At 43.4% G+C, this 17,442-nt stretch overlaps 1 protein-coding gene across 1 annotated transcript in view; it reads right to left on the minus strand.

Annotated features, from left to right (window-relative positions):
* LOC146856607 (mucin-5B-like) overlaps positions 1-7,195 on the minus strand; it is a 50,905-nt gene extending 43,710 nt beyond the window's left edge. Inside the window, 1 exon segment of the mRNA XM_085651278.1 lies at positions 6,889-7,195. Within this exon segment, the coding sequence (XP_085507404.1) occupies positions 6,889-7,195 (307 nt within the window).
* Positions 7,196-17,442: the final 10,247 nt, after the last annotated feature.

Genomic DNA, 17,442 nt, shown 5'->3' on the forward strand with positions numbered 1-17,442 from the left:
ATAAAACATAAGTAATCTGATACCAAGGAAGGAATATCTGTCTTTGGTTTCTTCAATAAAAACACAAACACAATAGCATGTTGTCTTGGACACAGGATTGTTGTGTACAACAAAAGTAAAAGATATAAAATGATAACGTTTTTATAGTGGCCTTTGAAATGTTTACACATCTTTGGCGGGCATGTAACCCCACTACAAGGACACTGGATGGTTGGCAGAGTGCGGAGATAAATGAAGTGATTCTATTGCAGGGTTTATGAGGGTTGGAACCTGTCAGATGATAAGATCCAGATTAGATGTCTGCACAACATTCAGGAGCAGAAACAAAGCTGCTGTTAGGTCGTGTGAGTGAACTTGATGTAAGGGAGCATTTATCATCAAACAGATCTTTTTCCTGGGTGTTCCTTTTAGGTACATTTAATAGTCTACACTAAATTTCTGCCAGAGATAGTTGACACAAGGTTTGGGATCCCACATGTCCACATTGTAGTTTAAAATATTCTCTGAATCATTCTAAAATCAAACATTCCGGATCTAGGAACATGTTAGAAAACGTTTCTGGTAAGTAAAGAAGAAATATACAACACAGACCATTTAACAAAGCTTCATATGTGATGAGGAAGCCATTTTACAGCAAACATTTAACTAAAGCTTATTTAGTAAATTTTGGTAAATCATTAAACATGTCTGAACTTTGTCACCTCAAACTATTGCATACCTCGCATACATATTCCAGTCTTCATGTTGGAGCCTCAGTCATTATCGGAATTATTCAGACAAAGCGGTCCAATAAGAATGATCGCACCGCAGTACTTAATTTTGAACCAGCACTTAGTTTTGGGGACTGGCACTTCTTTTCCTACGTAAGATACTTCCCCAGTGCAAGAAAGGAAAAGCACACAAATCTGAAAGATGGAGGAAGAAAAAGAAGGAAAAACCTTCACAAAGGAAAAATACTGGAAACTGCAAGTGTGAGATAAGGGGTTAGTGAGTGTCTGGATTAAAAAGGCATTATGTGGATTTAAGACTATCAGCTGAGGCATTCGGAGCACCAACGTTTAATTGCACCGGTGCATGCATCTGAGCAGAACTTAGGGCACTGGCGCGAACCACCCTCCATAGACTCAAGAAATTGAAAATCTCTCAATCATTGTACTGTCTGAGCCTCACTGTTAAGAAAGTGACATACTAAAGACATTGTGAAGAGGGTGTTTGGACAAAGTACTGAGTTGTAAATATCAGGAGACAGAATGATCGGGAAATATAATGTGATGCAAAAATATCACTGTCAAGAATATTGATTTTTAGGTAAGTAATGTAATTTTTAAGAATATTGTTGCTTTTAATATTGTTTTCAATAATATAGTTGTAAAAAATATCATTTTTTATTCATTGTAATGCATTTAGTTCATACAATAATGTTACGTGTTACTATTGTTTGTATAATTGGGTCTTGTGGAACTTCTGCCGCATCTTCGCTGCTCTCAGGGGACTCCAGGTCCCAGAAACTACCGCTGCCTGGGGGAGGAGCTGGTTTTGCCGCTCGCGCTGAAAAGCACGCAACGCCACCCACGACGCGGGTCCTGTGGGACTTCTGCCGCATCTTCGCTGCTCTCAGGGGACTCCAGGTCCCAGAAACTACCGCTGCCTGGGGGAGGAGCTGGTTTTGCCGCTCGCGCTGAAAAGCGCGCAACGCCACCCGCCACGCGGGTCCTGTGGAACTTCTGCCGCATCTTCGCTGCTCTCAGGGGACTCCAGGTCCCAGAAACTACCGCTGCCTGGGGGAGGAGCTGGTTTTGCCGCTCGCGCTGAAAAGCGCGCAACGCCACCCACGACGCGGGTCGCGCGCGGGCGCCCCCCGGGCAAAGCCCGGGCCAAGTGCGGGCCCGTCCTTGCCCGTCAGTGGCAGGAAGAGGCTGGGCTCGGCCACCCCTCTAACGTTTATTTTGTCTTGCTGGCCAGAGTATGGAACTGGTGATCCAGCTGATTGACACCTCCCACAGGTACTGTTGTTGCTACTCCTCGCGGTGACTGTTCTATTTGGAGACTCTAATCCCTCGTAGAAATCTGTAAAGTCTGGACTTGTTTCACCATCATACTGCCTAGCTAATAAGTGTTACAATATAACAAGTTGTGCTAAAGTGTTGTATATCGATCGCTGCCTTTCCAAGACTGACAACGTTACAAATGGGTAAAAGAAAGTTGCTGGGTGTGGGGGAGGATGGGGGGAGACTGGAAGCACTAGTTCAAGTCGGAGTAGGGGAGATAAAAGCAAAAGGGCAAGGAATCTCCAAACACATACAAGCAGTAATTGTGTATTAGATAGGATAGACACTCTGTTGGTTCACGTGGATAAAACGCCCATTACTACCATTCCGGCTATGTTCCAGAGAACAAACGTAAGAAGGGCAGATAAAAGTTGTAAGGAGGGGGAAATGCCCAATGATGATATAGCTAACATAGACCAAATTGCTCCAGCGGTGCAGTGCACAAATAGGTACCTCCCACTACAAGACATTGATAATAGTGAATTAGGAGGCGATGGGGGGGGCAAGTACATCATCTATCCCCGAATATTTTACACCAGGGTGGGTCAAACCCATTTAAGAGTCACCAAGATCTAACCTTACAGGTGGGTGCAATGAGGAAAGAAATGGGTGTAATGAGAGGCCAGATTGAGGAACTAATTATGTTAGTGAAAACTTTGACCTCGGGCCAATTGCACCCATGGGCCACAAGGGAAAGCACACTCATCCCCCCTCATTCGAACCAAACACAGGCTTCTGGTGCCACATTTGGTTCAGGTAGGTTATGGGATGGGGCTAAACCGCCATCCTTAATACATCTGCGTGCTGCCCCAAGTCCTATCCAGACTAACCTTATTAATAATTATATTGGATACTATGTTTCAACAAACTCTGCCAGGGCTCAGGTACACCAGAACGACACTAGGGCACTATACATTACTCAGCTAAGGCCTAGGGAGGAAAATATGCATTTGGCATGTAGTTCTATGGAAACGCAAAGTCCATCAAAAATTATCATGGTGAATGTTCCAAAACTTCCCGTGACCAATAGGCCAGAGAGTGAGGATTCCCTAATAAATAAATAAATCCACTGGATAAGGCATGTGAGAGGGTGCCGGTCGGTGATTAGGGAAGATATAGTTAGAGCCCGTAGGCTAGTAGCAACAGCAAATTCCCTGGATAGCATCGAGCTTATGATGACTAAGGGACATATAGCTGAAAATCTTTTTGCCCTAGAATTTCGCACCAGTGCACCAGGTCTATCAAATATACAGTTCAGGCGCCCACCGAGGGGAGGAGATAATGTTCAGCAACATGGGCTTGACCCCCCCAGGCTTAGGGGGAATTAACATTGGAAACTATTGATTGACTTGGGGTGATTTGGTAAAGGGGAAGCAGGGCAAACTGGCTATGGAGGTGGCCCCCAAAACTGTTTCATTAGGGTTAGATTCCAATTAGTAGAGCTGGAACAAGCTGTAGGAGTGGAACCCTTGATAATCAATCAAAACAGAGGGACAATACAAGAAGGTACCCTAAGCTTAAGCATACCAGTAGCAAACATCAATTTGGCGGATAAAGGGGCATTAGTAATGAATACCCTCATGACATGGAATACTGCAGGATTAGGTTCTAAGGTGGGATCCCCCGAGTGGCATGCTTTTAGTGAGAGGTTTGACATCTGTCTGTTTCAAGAGACTTGGTCAGAGGCCCCTATTTTTAGGTCTCGCCTGACCCAGCGCATGCACTGGTCTGGTGAGACTTTTTGAGAGGGCTCCAAAAAGTGCTACCAGGCCAGCATGAGCACGGGCGCACGAGCCCTATTACTTTCACTTTTGAGGCCGCACAGCCGCTTTGATGTTTGATCGCGATCCCTTTCGCGGCCGCACGGCCGCTTGGCATAGCCAATAGGTCTCGCTTTTGGGACCTTATAAGTATTTAGTGATGCAACTGTTGCATGGCTAAACACTTATAAGGTCCCAAAGGCGAGACCCATTGGCTATGCCAATGCTTGTTTGTGCTGGCTATCTGAATTTTTATATTCCAGCTATTAAAGGATTATGAGGGAGACCATCAGGAGGTCTGATAATGTGGGTGAGGCAAGATAAGGGGCTGAATATTCAAACTATCCCAACCCACAATCATGACATCCAAGCAGTCAGACTGTCTAGGGGCCCTAAGGGGAGTGCAGTAATATACAACGTGTATGTGCGTGGCTCACGAGGGAAAAGGTTGAGTGTTTTAGCGGCACTTGACGATCTTCTGGAGAGTGATCAGTCATGCCTACCTTTGATTATTGCTGGAGATTTTAACACAACCTTTGAGCCACTCTTGAATGAGGAAGGCAGCATAGGAGATGAGGAAGATCTAAGTTGGGGAGTCCCAAAGCTAGAGCTAGAGCCAATAAAAAGATGGACTGATGTGGCGATCCATATCAATTCCATATGTATGGAAAATGGACTACGGGCACTTAATGGCCGTACAAAGTCCAATAAATTGGGGGCTGTCACATTTAATAATGGCTATAGCACAAGCAGGATTGATTATGTTCTGGTTAGCCTAGCATTGTGGCATACAGTGAGGGATATGATAATACATGATAGATTGGAAAGCGACCATTATCCGCTCTGTGTAGATATGGACCTGTTTAATTATAAGTCTTGCAGAGAAATAGAAGACAGTTATATGTCTAAGGATGTGGTATCATCGAATGACCAAAGATGACTAAAATGGAGCAAATTAAAAGAATTACCCCTAGTGCTGTCTAGAATTGATAATGAGTTAAACAGTGTGATTAACGATCTAAATGTAAGTGCATCTAATTTGCCCAATTTGCTTGACCGCAAATTACCAACTACCATACATAATGAATTCTTTGGGCACTTGCGTAAGCACTTTGTAGTAAATAGTAAACCCAAAAAGGTATTTACTCCTAAAGTACATGAATGGTATAGTGCCGACTGCAAAAGGTCGCGTGCAGAGTTGGGAGATGCTATAAAATTAGGGGACCCAGCACAGGTACGATTAGCAAGGGCAACCTATCGGGGGGCAATACTTAAAGCGAAAAGGAACTGGGACAGCAAAAGGTGGGATGATCTGAAGGAGGCCTGCGTTAACAGGAATACAAAGCAATTTTGGAATATCTATAAATGGAGCAGAGGAGGGCAGGCTTCTGAGCCACATAACCATGTCTCACAATTAGAGTGGGTTAACCACTTTAAACTACAATATGCAGCTAGTGAGCATGATAGTGTTGTCAGTATTGCTACGCAGTTTTTTTATTGAGGAAGCATTTAGTAGGGTGGATGTTGAGGTGGCCTTAAAATCTATCATGGCAGAAAAAGCCCCGGGTTTGGATGGAATACCGGGGGATGTATTTCTTGCCAATAAGGTAAGGTCGGGCAAATATATTTTCCTATTGTCAAATGCTATAGCTCAGGGGTCGCCGATTCCAGATTCCTGGAAAGGTGCGGAGATCATCCACATCTTTAAAAAAGGAGATAAAACGTGCCCCGGGAGCTACAGGCCCATCAGCCTCATTGACTCGCTCCAAAAGCTAATGGGCAGGTTGGTTTTAAATAAAGTGCAGGATTGGATCGATGAAGACTGTATTTTATCCCCCCTCCAAGCAGGATTTCAAGCTTTTACTAGCACTATAGATCAAGTATTTAGGTTCACTCTATTGCATTGGAAAACAGTGACCCTGGGTAAGGGGAGTTTATATGCCGTTTTTGTTGACCGTCGGGCAGCATTTTATCTCGTGCCAGGAGGGAAACTCTGGTCGACACTAAAAGATATGGGGCTACCACTTGATTTGTTGTCTCTTATCATCAGACGGCACGAAAGTAATAAGGCCAGGATTCCCTGGGGCAAACAGGGAGGAGTAACAGAATTTTTTCCAGTGGATAAAGGAGTACATCAGGGATGTGTGCTGGCCCGACCCCATTTTCTTTGTATATAAATGGGGTAGTGAACTGCATGAAATTAACAAACATTGGTGCACCAACACTGGCAGGCAAAAAGGTACCTATACTGATGTTTGCGGACGACACGTTGATCCTCTCTAAAACTCCAAGTGGGCTTCAGAGGGCCCTCTCACTCTTTGAAGAGTTTTGCGCTCAACGGGGATTGGAGGTCAACGTGTCCAAAACAAAACTGATGACCTTTAACACACATAGGGCGTTCAAAGGAGGCATCAGACTAAATAACATCAAGCTTGATCAGGTCTAGGAGTTCACATATTTGGGGGTTAATATCCAGGAGGGGCCAAGATGGTCACATCAAGTTGATCTAGCATCATTGAAATATAGGCAACTGGCAGGGGTATTGTTAAAAGAATATACCTCCTCTTTTACTAAGATAATCAGCCCCGCCATGGAGATATATAGTATGAAGGTAATCAGTTCTGCTTTATACAGTGCTGAACTTTGGGGCGACGAGAACCTAGCCAAATTAACCATCTCGAAGAATAAGTTCCTTAGAAATATAGCGAGACTGCCCCAGAGCACCCCGATGCGCCCATTGCTGATTGACCTTGGGCGGAAGCCAATCGCAGAAATTGCAAAATTGCATCCTTTGTTGTACTGGTGGAGACTATGGTCTACCCCAGAGCTACCAGAGTATGCGGCTGGTTTCCTAGATATAATTAGGGTGGATAGTTCATGCAAAATAAGATGGCTAAGACAGTTTAGAGCCACATTATTTTGTATGGGTATGAGCTCGCTGTGGGATGATCCAGAGAATGCTATCTTCCCCCCAAAACAGATCTTGAAAGCTAAATACTGGGAAATGGCCCACACGGATCTGGTGAGGAACTGTGAGGCAGCTTCCCTTACTGGCGGTTTCTTATGTGGCAAATCGGTACCTGAGTTAGATTGGTATTGGGACATCATCACAAAGCCCTTCGAGTGGAAATTATATTTCCAGTTCAGGGTCGGTACACTGCCCACAAGAGCCTTCACTAGCGAATGGTCCATATCTTGTGATGATTTGTGCTTGGTGTGCCAGTCTGGAAATGAATCTTTATCCCATGTACTATTTGAATGCAACAGCCACAGAGCTCCACGGTGCCTCTGGTTGTCCCCAATATGCAAACTCTTAGGAACCACAAGGGTGCAGGAGGAAGAAAGAATCCTAAGAAGCAACACATCTGAAGTGATAGTTGTTGCCATGGCGAAATTCTTGGGGTGGGTATGGGCAATTAAAGCACGGTCCCTTAAGGAGAGATTAGCCCAATAAATACATCTGTCTCACTGTATCTCAATTTTTGAGTAGTCATTCGCTTTCCACTCAACTGGATAGCTTGTTTTAGAGTACCCATGAAATTTTAATCAACTCATTTTTATATAATATTTTATATTGTATATAGTGTTTCTTAAAAGATTTTATAAATCCATCCTAGAATGTGTACATTGATTTTAAAATGATTTTTTCTTTTATGAATTCAATCCGGAAATTATGTGTAATTCTTTTATATGTATATTGTGTGCTTTGATGACCTAATAAGCCGAACAAAGCTTTTTGGATTGGATTGGTATAATTGGTATTAATTTTCTTAAATTTTGTTTGCAATTTGATCACAACAGTAATCGGGATCTCCTGTGATTTTACTGTCTGGACCAAGTGCTTAGAGAAGAGTGGGGAGGAGACAGAACACTAAAATTATGACAACTGGAGTTTAGATAGATACTTACCTTAAAAACCGAGACTGACACTGCCAGCCAAACTGTCATGCGCACTGAAGGCAGTGCACTACCACTCCTCCTGTCATCCCCTTGGCCCAGCCCCCAAGACTCAGCAGAAAATAAAAAATAAAACAATAATAAAATATGTTTCTTATCATTTTACTTTTCCTTTCTTGCTGTTTTTGGGAGGACGATGGTGCTCTGCCATAGCAGAGGAGACAGCGCTGATTGCTACTCTTTTAAAGTTCTGTTTCGATCTAACAAACATGGATTGTTTTTTAACTGGCTATCTGCTTGCATCTTCATTTAGTTTGACATAATCAGATGTCCGTTCCTTGTATGCACCATATATCCCACAAAAAACAACATGCATGGCATAATGATATATCATCATCAGTGAGGATTAATCTTATATCAGGACCTACACCAATAAACCCAACAGAATGTCAACAATGTATACCAAAACATAAATATCAAACATAATTTCACAATCTGTGTGGAAAGTCCAAGGCTCAGATTGTCAAAAAGATCACAGAACATAGTGCAGCAGCCACAAGTGCTGTGCTGCGTTGCATGACAGGGAGGGAGCGGGGGAGCGCCATATCTACAGAGATATGGCTCTCTCCTCTCCTCTCCCTAGCTCTGGCACTGATTTTAACTGCCATGCGTCAGGCAAACACCTTAACGCTATAGTGCTAGGATGCATGCCTGAGTAAAGCATAGGTTTTGTACAAGAAAGGTACCCTTCCAGTACAAGATACTATACTTAGACATACTTTCAAACTTTCCTACTTTGTATGTGTGCTGAACAGTGCAGCGCACATGCAAAGTCAGAAAAGAAAGAAGAAGCAAAAACATTTCTCCTTTTAACGCCTCCTTTCAAATGGTGTTAATTTTTGGCTCATATCCCTGTCTGCTATTGTGTGTACAATTGTTTCTAGATAGGGTTTTGCATTAAAAGGCATGGGTGGTTGCAATGGAAAACCCATGTACCACTCATGTAACTCCCACTTGGCGCTAAGTAACGTAAAGCAGTGCTTGTGTGTACTGGAAAGTGAATCAGGAAAAAAAGATTTTGTGCTGGTTAGCGTCATGTTTGTGATGCTATCCCAGCACAAAATGTGTGAGAATTTTCCCCCTAAGTTTCTAACCTTGCTTATAGGTGTGCAAACAACTCCTCCTGTACATTTATCCCCATTGGAGTTTTATATCCTTCTTCTAGGATAAACTTGGATTCCAGTCTCCGTAGTGATGCTACTCTATTCTCCCCCTGGGTGCAGAGTCAATACCAAGAAATGCGGCTACTGGCCATTCGTCTTCACGGATTTCAACTAGTAATCTAATTTCTTACAGTAATTAAGCAGAGCAGTCACTGCATGGCTCTCATTGAAGATTTTTGCAGTCCTATAGCTTTGATCATTCTTTGTGATGGCTGCCTGAGGAGGGTTTCACCTCCCTAAGCCTTTGTGATGGCTCTCCTGTGTTCTAATATCATTTTTTCCCCCAGAAATGTGGTCTAGCTTATATACCACTTTCCGCACGGGCAATTGGGCGACTGGAAAGGTATTCTGCCATTTTATGACCCCAAGCACGTAAACAACAAAATCAGTTTTGCATGTGATATGTTTGGATAGTCGCCATTGTTTCTGCATGCGTGGTAATGTTGTCTCTTGTATGTTGACACTATGTTTACAGGTCTTACATTGGTCACATCGTTTGAACCTCCTCCCCTGTTTTAGCCAGTTAGTGTGTTTTGGTGTTATATTATATACATAGGGCCACTGTGTTGGCTGTAACGCGTCATGATGACCGACTGCACAATAATATGAAATAAAACGCTGAAATTTGGCATCCAGTGTATTGAAGTTGTCCGTATTTCCTATGTGTGGAAAACAGAACGAAGGAATGGTAGTTTGATATATTTATATATATATATATATATATATATATATATATATATATATATATATATATATATATATATATATATATATATATATATTATCTACTGGCGGTCGCCAGTAGATAGTTATAGTTACAACCTAGTTTCCATAGGAAATCTCAAAATTCTATTTTGAATAACTTTGGCGCCGGTTGACGAATCCTCGCGAAATTTTCAAAACTAATGGGGTGCTCCGTTCAGCTCCTACCCTGAAAGTCTCGGGGTGATTCGTCAAGCGGGGGCCGAGAAAAAGGGGGGGTCCCAAAACGCGTTTTCCACATGCATTTTTCCATAGGACCTTTAGTCGCAGCTACAGCCCGAACGGCTGAACAGAATTACGTGAAATTTGGCAGAGAGGTAGCCATAAGGTCAAGGAAGTGCCTTTTGCAAGTCTGGTGTAAATCTGTACAGTATTTCCTGAGAAAATAGCATTTAAAAGCATATATATATGTGGGCGGAGCCTAACCACACATCTCATCCTGAGATCTGATTGGCTGTCAGCACTTCATCCAAGAAGTGTTGGCAGCCATCTTGGGAACAATATACATGATAGCACCTCATTAAAAAGCATTGCAGTTAATAGAAGGTTTTAAGACTTTAGTTACATTATAAATCATTTGTTGATGGTACCATACTCATTTTAGGAATTGTGGTATGTTCTAAGGTGATTTCACCATGTGAAAAAGCCTTCTGCTGGGATATCATGATTGAGAGAAAAAGATTTTCTCATGCTTTTACCACAAAGGTTTGGAAGGTGATCTATAAGCTAAACTGAGAGCTTATTTTCTGTAAATTCACATTATCTTTCTCAGTCATGTGAGAATGAAGTCTGACATTCTCAGTAAAACATGTACATCCAACAAGGGCAGAGACTGTCAGTTGATTCCTTTGTGTTCTACTGCAGCTTCCCAGAGTGTTCCAAAGAACTACTAGAGCGCTAACAGTCCTACTTATGATAAACGTATGGCACACCTGAAGCCATCTTGCTTGGACTAAAGTGGTAACTCTTAAAACATTTAATTTAAAAAGGAACAAAATGAGGGGGTTCATTTTTCCATAAAAAGTATGATTAGTGCTGCAGAAAGAAAAATTAGGGCACATTTTGAGTGACTTCTCAAATCCTCTTCTATTTCATTAAAAAATTCTGACATGCAGACTGAAACATGCACTTTCAATACCAGCAGCAGTTTTCCCTGGTGAGCAGTAGCTTTACTACAGTGATCTAATGAGCAAAAAGAGTGCTAACATTCTGAATTTATGGCAAATGTGTGACACATCTGAATGCCTTCTTGATGGAATCAAAGTAAAAAACTGAAAGTATTTCCTACTGAGGAGACTGCAGTAAATGAGGAAATTAGGAAACTTCATAACAAATAAGTCTCCCAAGATGGCCACCAGAGACAAAAGAGCCCAAATGTAGCCCAAATATCACCCAGATGTAGCCCAATTATAGCCCAATGACAGAATGTCCCAGAATGTTCTTAAAAACAACTAGAGTGGTTACTGTCTTCATTATGACAAAAGTATGGCACACCTGAAGCCATCTTGATTGGAATAAACTGGTAACACTTAAAACATTTAATTTAAAAAGGAACACAATGAGGGGGTTCATTTTGCCATAGAAATTATGATTAATGCTGAAAAAAGAAAATGAGGGCACATTTTGAGTGACTTCTCAAATCCTCTTCTATTTCATTAAAAATTTCTGACATGCAGACTGAAACATGCACTTTTAATACCAGGAGCAGACTTCCATGGTGAACAGTAGTTTTACTACAGTGATCTAATGAGCAACTAGAGTGCTAACATTCAGAATTTATGGCAAACGTGTGACATATCTGAATACCTTCATGATGGAATCAAAGTAAAAAACTGAAAGCATTTCCTACTGAGGAGACTGCCGTACATGAGGAAATTAGGAAACTTCATAACAAATAAATCTCCCAAGATGGCCACCGGAGACAAAAGAGCCCAAATGTAGCCCAAAATCACCCAGATGTAGCCCAAATATAGCCCAATGACAGAAGTGTGCAAAACACTTATTATTTTGTGTTTTTGCAGTGTTATATAGTGCAGACTTGTCAGGTATTGGAGTGCTTTACATGAGCATTGGTTACATCACACAAGAACAAATTCATTTTGGTTGTAGACATGAGGAGACTAAGTGATTTGACCAGAATCACAGAATGTCGAGCTGAAGCAGAAACTTCAACCTGGTTCCCCAGTTGCAAGGTCTGCAGTTCTGGAGGTAACACCACATCCTCTCCCCTAAGTGCAACATTTAATCAAGTGGTCAACTGGATAAAAAAACATAAAGATAACAAATAATTTAAAAGTGCTTTGTCGCTATTTGAAAACTCAGAAAATATGTCCTTATTTTAGTCTTTTAGAGCACTAACCATAATTTTGATGCCAATAAGACCCTCTCATATATGTAATTTCTAAAGGAAATGCTCTAGGTATTACAGTTTTGATTACATCAAGATGACGTCAGGCGTTCTACACTTTTGTAATAAATATAGAATGTTAGCTATCTAGTTGTTCATTAGGATACTGTTGAGAGAAAGAGGCCAGGGGCACGGACTCTGAAAATTGAAGGCAGGTAGGAGGGTGCAAAGGCAACAATTTAACCACACTGAGCAGGCAGGAAGGGCCGTGGCAGCACAAAGGACTATGGAGGGCAGTGGAAAGGGGGGCAGGGGCAACAAACCAACCATACAGGACTTGCAAGAGAGGCTGTGGCAATGTGATAGACCATTGTGGGCAGAAGGAAGAGGCAATGGTAGTACAACCATACATGCCAACAGACCTGTTTCAGCCAGGAAATGTTCAATGTTTTTAAGCTCAAATGGGCTTTATTTGATCTGTCTCCTGTCTACAATCTCCTCTTTTTTAATGTAACTCAAAGGGAAAAATCAATACCCCAGTTTTTTTTCAAAATCTCCCTCTTACCAAGCTCAAAATGTTCGCAAGTATGGTACATTGGATCATGGTAGGCAGGAGGATTTGGGGTAGGGACATGGACTCGGATAACAGAGGACAGGAGGGACATGGAGAGGTGCACCAAACTGACCCTACAGGACAGGCATCAGGGTTTGCAGCAGCACAATACACCACACAGGGCATGCAGGACGGGAGTGCAGCACAACAATCCATAGAAAGCAAGAGGGAGGGGACAGGACCATGCACATGGACAACAGAGGGGCAAGAGGCAATGGTAGCTAGCTGACCATAATGGACAGACAGGAGAGAAAGCTGCAGCATAGCAGACCATAAAGGGCAGGAGGGACGGATCATGGGCATTACAATGGAACAGACAAGCCAGGAGGGAGGGAGTAGGGGTCTGCACATGTAAACAGAGGGCTGGGGGCAAGGGGGCAGGGCAGGAGCAGCAAGATAGCCATGGAGGTCAGGCAGGATGGGCACTAGAAGCAAGACACACCATGAAGAGCAACAGTGAGACTGTGATGGCATACACACAGACCATGGAGGGAAGGTGGGAGGGGGTCAGGGGCAGCTAACTGACCACACAGGGAAGGTGGGAGGGGCCATGGCAGCACAGAAGACCATGCATGGCAAGTGGGAGGGTTAGTGGCAGCACAATGGCTATGATGGGCAAGAAGGAGGGTGCAGGGGCATGCACAAAGGACGATGGAGGATAGAAGGGAGGGTCAGGACCTGTGCACAGACAAGAAATTTCAGGGGAAGGGGCCTCACAACAGACCGCGCGGGGCAGGCAGGAGGAGCAGTTGCAGCACAACAGACCAGGGAGGGCAGAAGGGTGTGGCAGTACAATGGACCATGTAGGACAGGAGGAAGAGGATAGGGGCATGGCATGTGGACAGGCAGGGTGGAGGTGGCAGGGACAGGTTACAGTCATCTGACAATGCTAGGCAGGTGGGAGGGGAGTGGCAGCTCAACAGAACACTCAGAGTAGATAGGAGTGGCAGGTCCATGGAACATGGTGGGCAAAAAGGATGGAGCAGGGGCATGCACAACGACATCGGAGGGCAGGGGGAAGGAGAATAGGGGCAGCAAGCTAAGCACAGAGTTTAAGCAGGAGGTCAATGATGGGACATAGAATTGGGCAATGGAGGGCACGAGGAGTGGACTGGTACATCATACTAAATTGAGGGCAGTGGCAGCACATCAGACCATGCATGGCAGGAGGGAGGAGGCTAGTCCATGGATTCACACAACAGAGGATAGGGAGGAGGGGGATGGGGCAGCAAGCTAACTGTTCAGAGAAGGCGGGTATTAGGAACTTTATTGTTTTTAAAACATTGTGTCTGTGCGAACTACTTAAAATATGAACAAGTATGCAGCATAATCTCACTTTTATTCAGGAAGAAGAGGACGTTTGTGACTGTGACTCCGGGCTCACTTGGCAGAAACACCCCGTGACCCTCCACCCCCTATCGCAAAATGTAATGCCCGTGAAAAGGGTAGGTGAACACAGTGTTATATAGAACATAGTCCTGAGAGCACGATTGAAAATGAAAACTTGATATAGTGTATGGTATAAACTATGCACCAAAAAGTGTGATATAAGATGAACCGGGCGTGAAATATAATATGCAATACATTGTGCGCAATGACAGATTCATTGGAGAGCGCGAGATAGCACAGGCACTAGCGCGTGCTATGCGATATGCGCCTTGGAGTGTAATATGCACAGGGCAGTGTTGTGTAACCTAACTAGTCTCTAAAGTTGTATTATAAAATATGTGCTGGGGAGTGTAACGTTGCATATGCACTGTGACAAAGATATGGATCCCAGATTGTAATATGTATGGGATAGCACTGTGCGTTATAACATAGGCATCGAGGAAGGCACGTTAGATGGGGCAATATAACCCGTGCGAAGACAAGTGTGGCATGACATATTCACGGGGTGGTGTTACAGTGCACATGGGCTAGAGAGTGTCATAGCATATGCACTAGCTAGTGGAATACAACACAGAGGTGTGTGGCACTCGGCAGGCAATGCTGGGTGTAACACAGCATTGGGCTCTGTCAGGAGCGCGCTGTGACTCTCAAGTGATGTTCGTCCCCTTTCCAGAGAGTAATATAAAAAGTATTAAACATCTTGCATAGTTTTGGTCGAATTTTTGTCGAATCCCCTTTGAATGGCTTGGTGTGCATGTGTATTAAATGTGCCCGTCAATAGCTACCCATGTTTGTATAAATAAACGACAAGGGTGTCTACCGGGATTAGGCACGGTAGGGCATCAGACATGTCAGAGCTTCACTAGTGGTGTAAATACATTCCACGTGGATTCATTGTATGCATAGTCGCCTTTTAATGAATATCACGCAAATCGTCATGGTGATAGGTACGTACGGTTTGTCCAGCATGTCCTAGGTGTGTCTATAAATATATATTTTTTAAAAATAATAAAAAACAGTGGCCGGCCCTGGGGATTGGGGTCAAAAAAATATAATTAGGAGACAGGCCCTGGGGGATGGGGTCATCAGGGCCAATAAATTAGAATAAGAAGGGGAACCACACAGCCCCCCTTCTTAAAAAATTTAAATAAATAAAAGACTGGCATCGTGCCGGAGGCCATGCCCCCTCCGTGCAGCACTCTGCAAACGCGCCCCCAACAGGCATCTCCAGTATGCGCCAGGGAGCTGCGCTGCAGACAGGTGTTCTGAGGCCAAGCCCCTTTTTACACCTCTCTGCAATGCAGCTCTGTGGCGCTTACTGGAGGTACCTAGTGGTCTAGTTTGACCCTAGGCACCCTTAGGATTCAAGGGGACTTAATCTCTCAACTTAGAACAGCCACAGGGCGCGTTTACACAGTGGTGAAGGGAGGGGACGGGGCCTGAGGTGACGTGTGCAAACACGCACTATGGCACGTTTTAAATTGGGGATATAATTTCCTTTCAATACTGAGGGCCCCTGGGGGCTAACTAGCCCACCAAGTGCTTCCAGTAAGCGCCACTGAGCTGCATTGCAGAGAGGTGGTCCAGGCCGTGCCACTTTTAAAAAAATTTAAATAAATAAAAGACTGGCATCGTGCCGGAGGCCATGCCCCCTCCGTGCAGCACTCTGCAAACGCGCCCCCAACAGGCATCTCCAGTATGCGCCAGGGAGCAGCGCTGCAGACAGGTGTTCTGAGGCCAAGCCCCTTTTTAAACCTCTCTGCAACGCAGCTCTGTGGCACTTACTGGAGGTACCTAGTGGGCTAGTTGGACCCTAGGGACCCTCAGGATTCAAATTAACTTAATCTCCCAACTAAAAACGGACACAGGGCGTGTTTACACAGTGGTGAAGGGAGGGGACGGGGCCTGAGTTAACGTGTGCAAAAACACCCTGTGGCCTGTTTTAAGAGGTAGTTTTAATCCCCATGCCCTATTATATACTAGGGGCTTACAGAGGAGGTCATGCTAATCACAGGGGGACCCCAACGCATAATGTTCCCCAGTGTATGTAGGTGTTTTCACTGTATTCTAAGTGTCTTTTAACATAGCACTGGCTCTAGGACTGGTTAGTCAGACTCAGTTACCACCAGTATCCATCTAAAAAGTTGAGGGTACAGGATGATTTTGCAACAAGGCTTCTTTCTGCTCTTCTTTTTGTTCTTTCTGCACGTTATCCTTCTTCCTGCACTTTTCTTCGTCTTTGAGGACTTCTGTTGCTTCTTTCTGCACTTCTTTTGTTTCTTTCTGTGCATTTTTTCTTCTTTCTTCACATGTCCTATCTCTGTAGGCATAGTTAGAAATTAGCATTTAAAAAACCTTTGGAATTCACAGAAAAAACCATAGGTTTCAGGCACGTTATAGTTAGGAATTAGCATTTAAAAAACCTCAGAAATTAACTGAAAAAACCATAGGTTGCAGGGGTGTTATAGTTAGCTGGACTTTTCACTTGTACAAAACCATTGAAATTCCCCCGTTATAGTTAGTTCAGCTAACTATAACTCGCGCGCCCGCAATGCACTGCTGATGACGTCACATATTACATCACTCATGACATGGTCAGTGACATCACTCATGACATCACTGATGACATCTCAAATGACATCACTGATGACATCATCCTTGTGATAGAGTGGCAGACCTCCTCTCACCCTAATATAACCTTTGATACACACATTCAAAAATAGAGACTAACATTTTCAAAACAATGAACATACCAATACCAGTTACAACAACCTCTTCAGTAATTCTAAGATCCACATACACATCCACTCATTCACCAACAGTCCTATACAGTCACTCATACATGTACTCACTCATCATATGTACTCATACACCTATACATCCTGTTACACAATGCCACTCATCCATAGAGTTACTCACACACATAGTCACTCATGCTAATAAAGAATCAAACATACATTTACTTGCATATACAGTTATACACACACCACCACACTTACTTCTACGGAAACTTAGACATACTTAGTCTTTTAAACAATCACTTATAGAAACACATACTTATTCATACAGGAACTCTTTCAATCTCTCTCTCTCACATATACTCACTTATATACACCAATAGTCACATATACTAGTTTAAAACAGATGTAGTTACTCATAAAGACACTATTGAGACAGTCATTCACTCACTAACACACCCATACACACACTCATCCACCCATACAGTCCTGCACACATGCTGTGTTCAACACATACAAACAGTGAGTCACTCATTCATGCACCTATGCACTACGTAATACCCCCCACCGAACCATGCAGACACTCAGACTGATACTCAAAAAACCAAACTAATAACCTATATAGACACCCATGTAGCTACTCACCAACCCATGCAGCCACTTAT

The sequence above is a fragment of the Triturus cristatus genome, chromosome 4_1 (genome assembly GCF_964204655.1).
Source record: "Triturus cristatus chromosome 4_1, aTriCri1.1, whole genome shotgun sequence".
In the NCBI taxonomy this organism is placed as follows: Eukaryota; Metazoa; Chordata; class Amphibia; order Caudata; family Salamandridae; genus Triturus; species Triturus cristatus.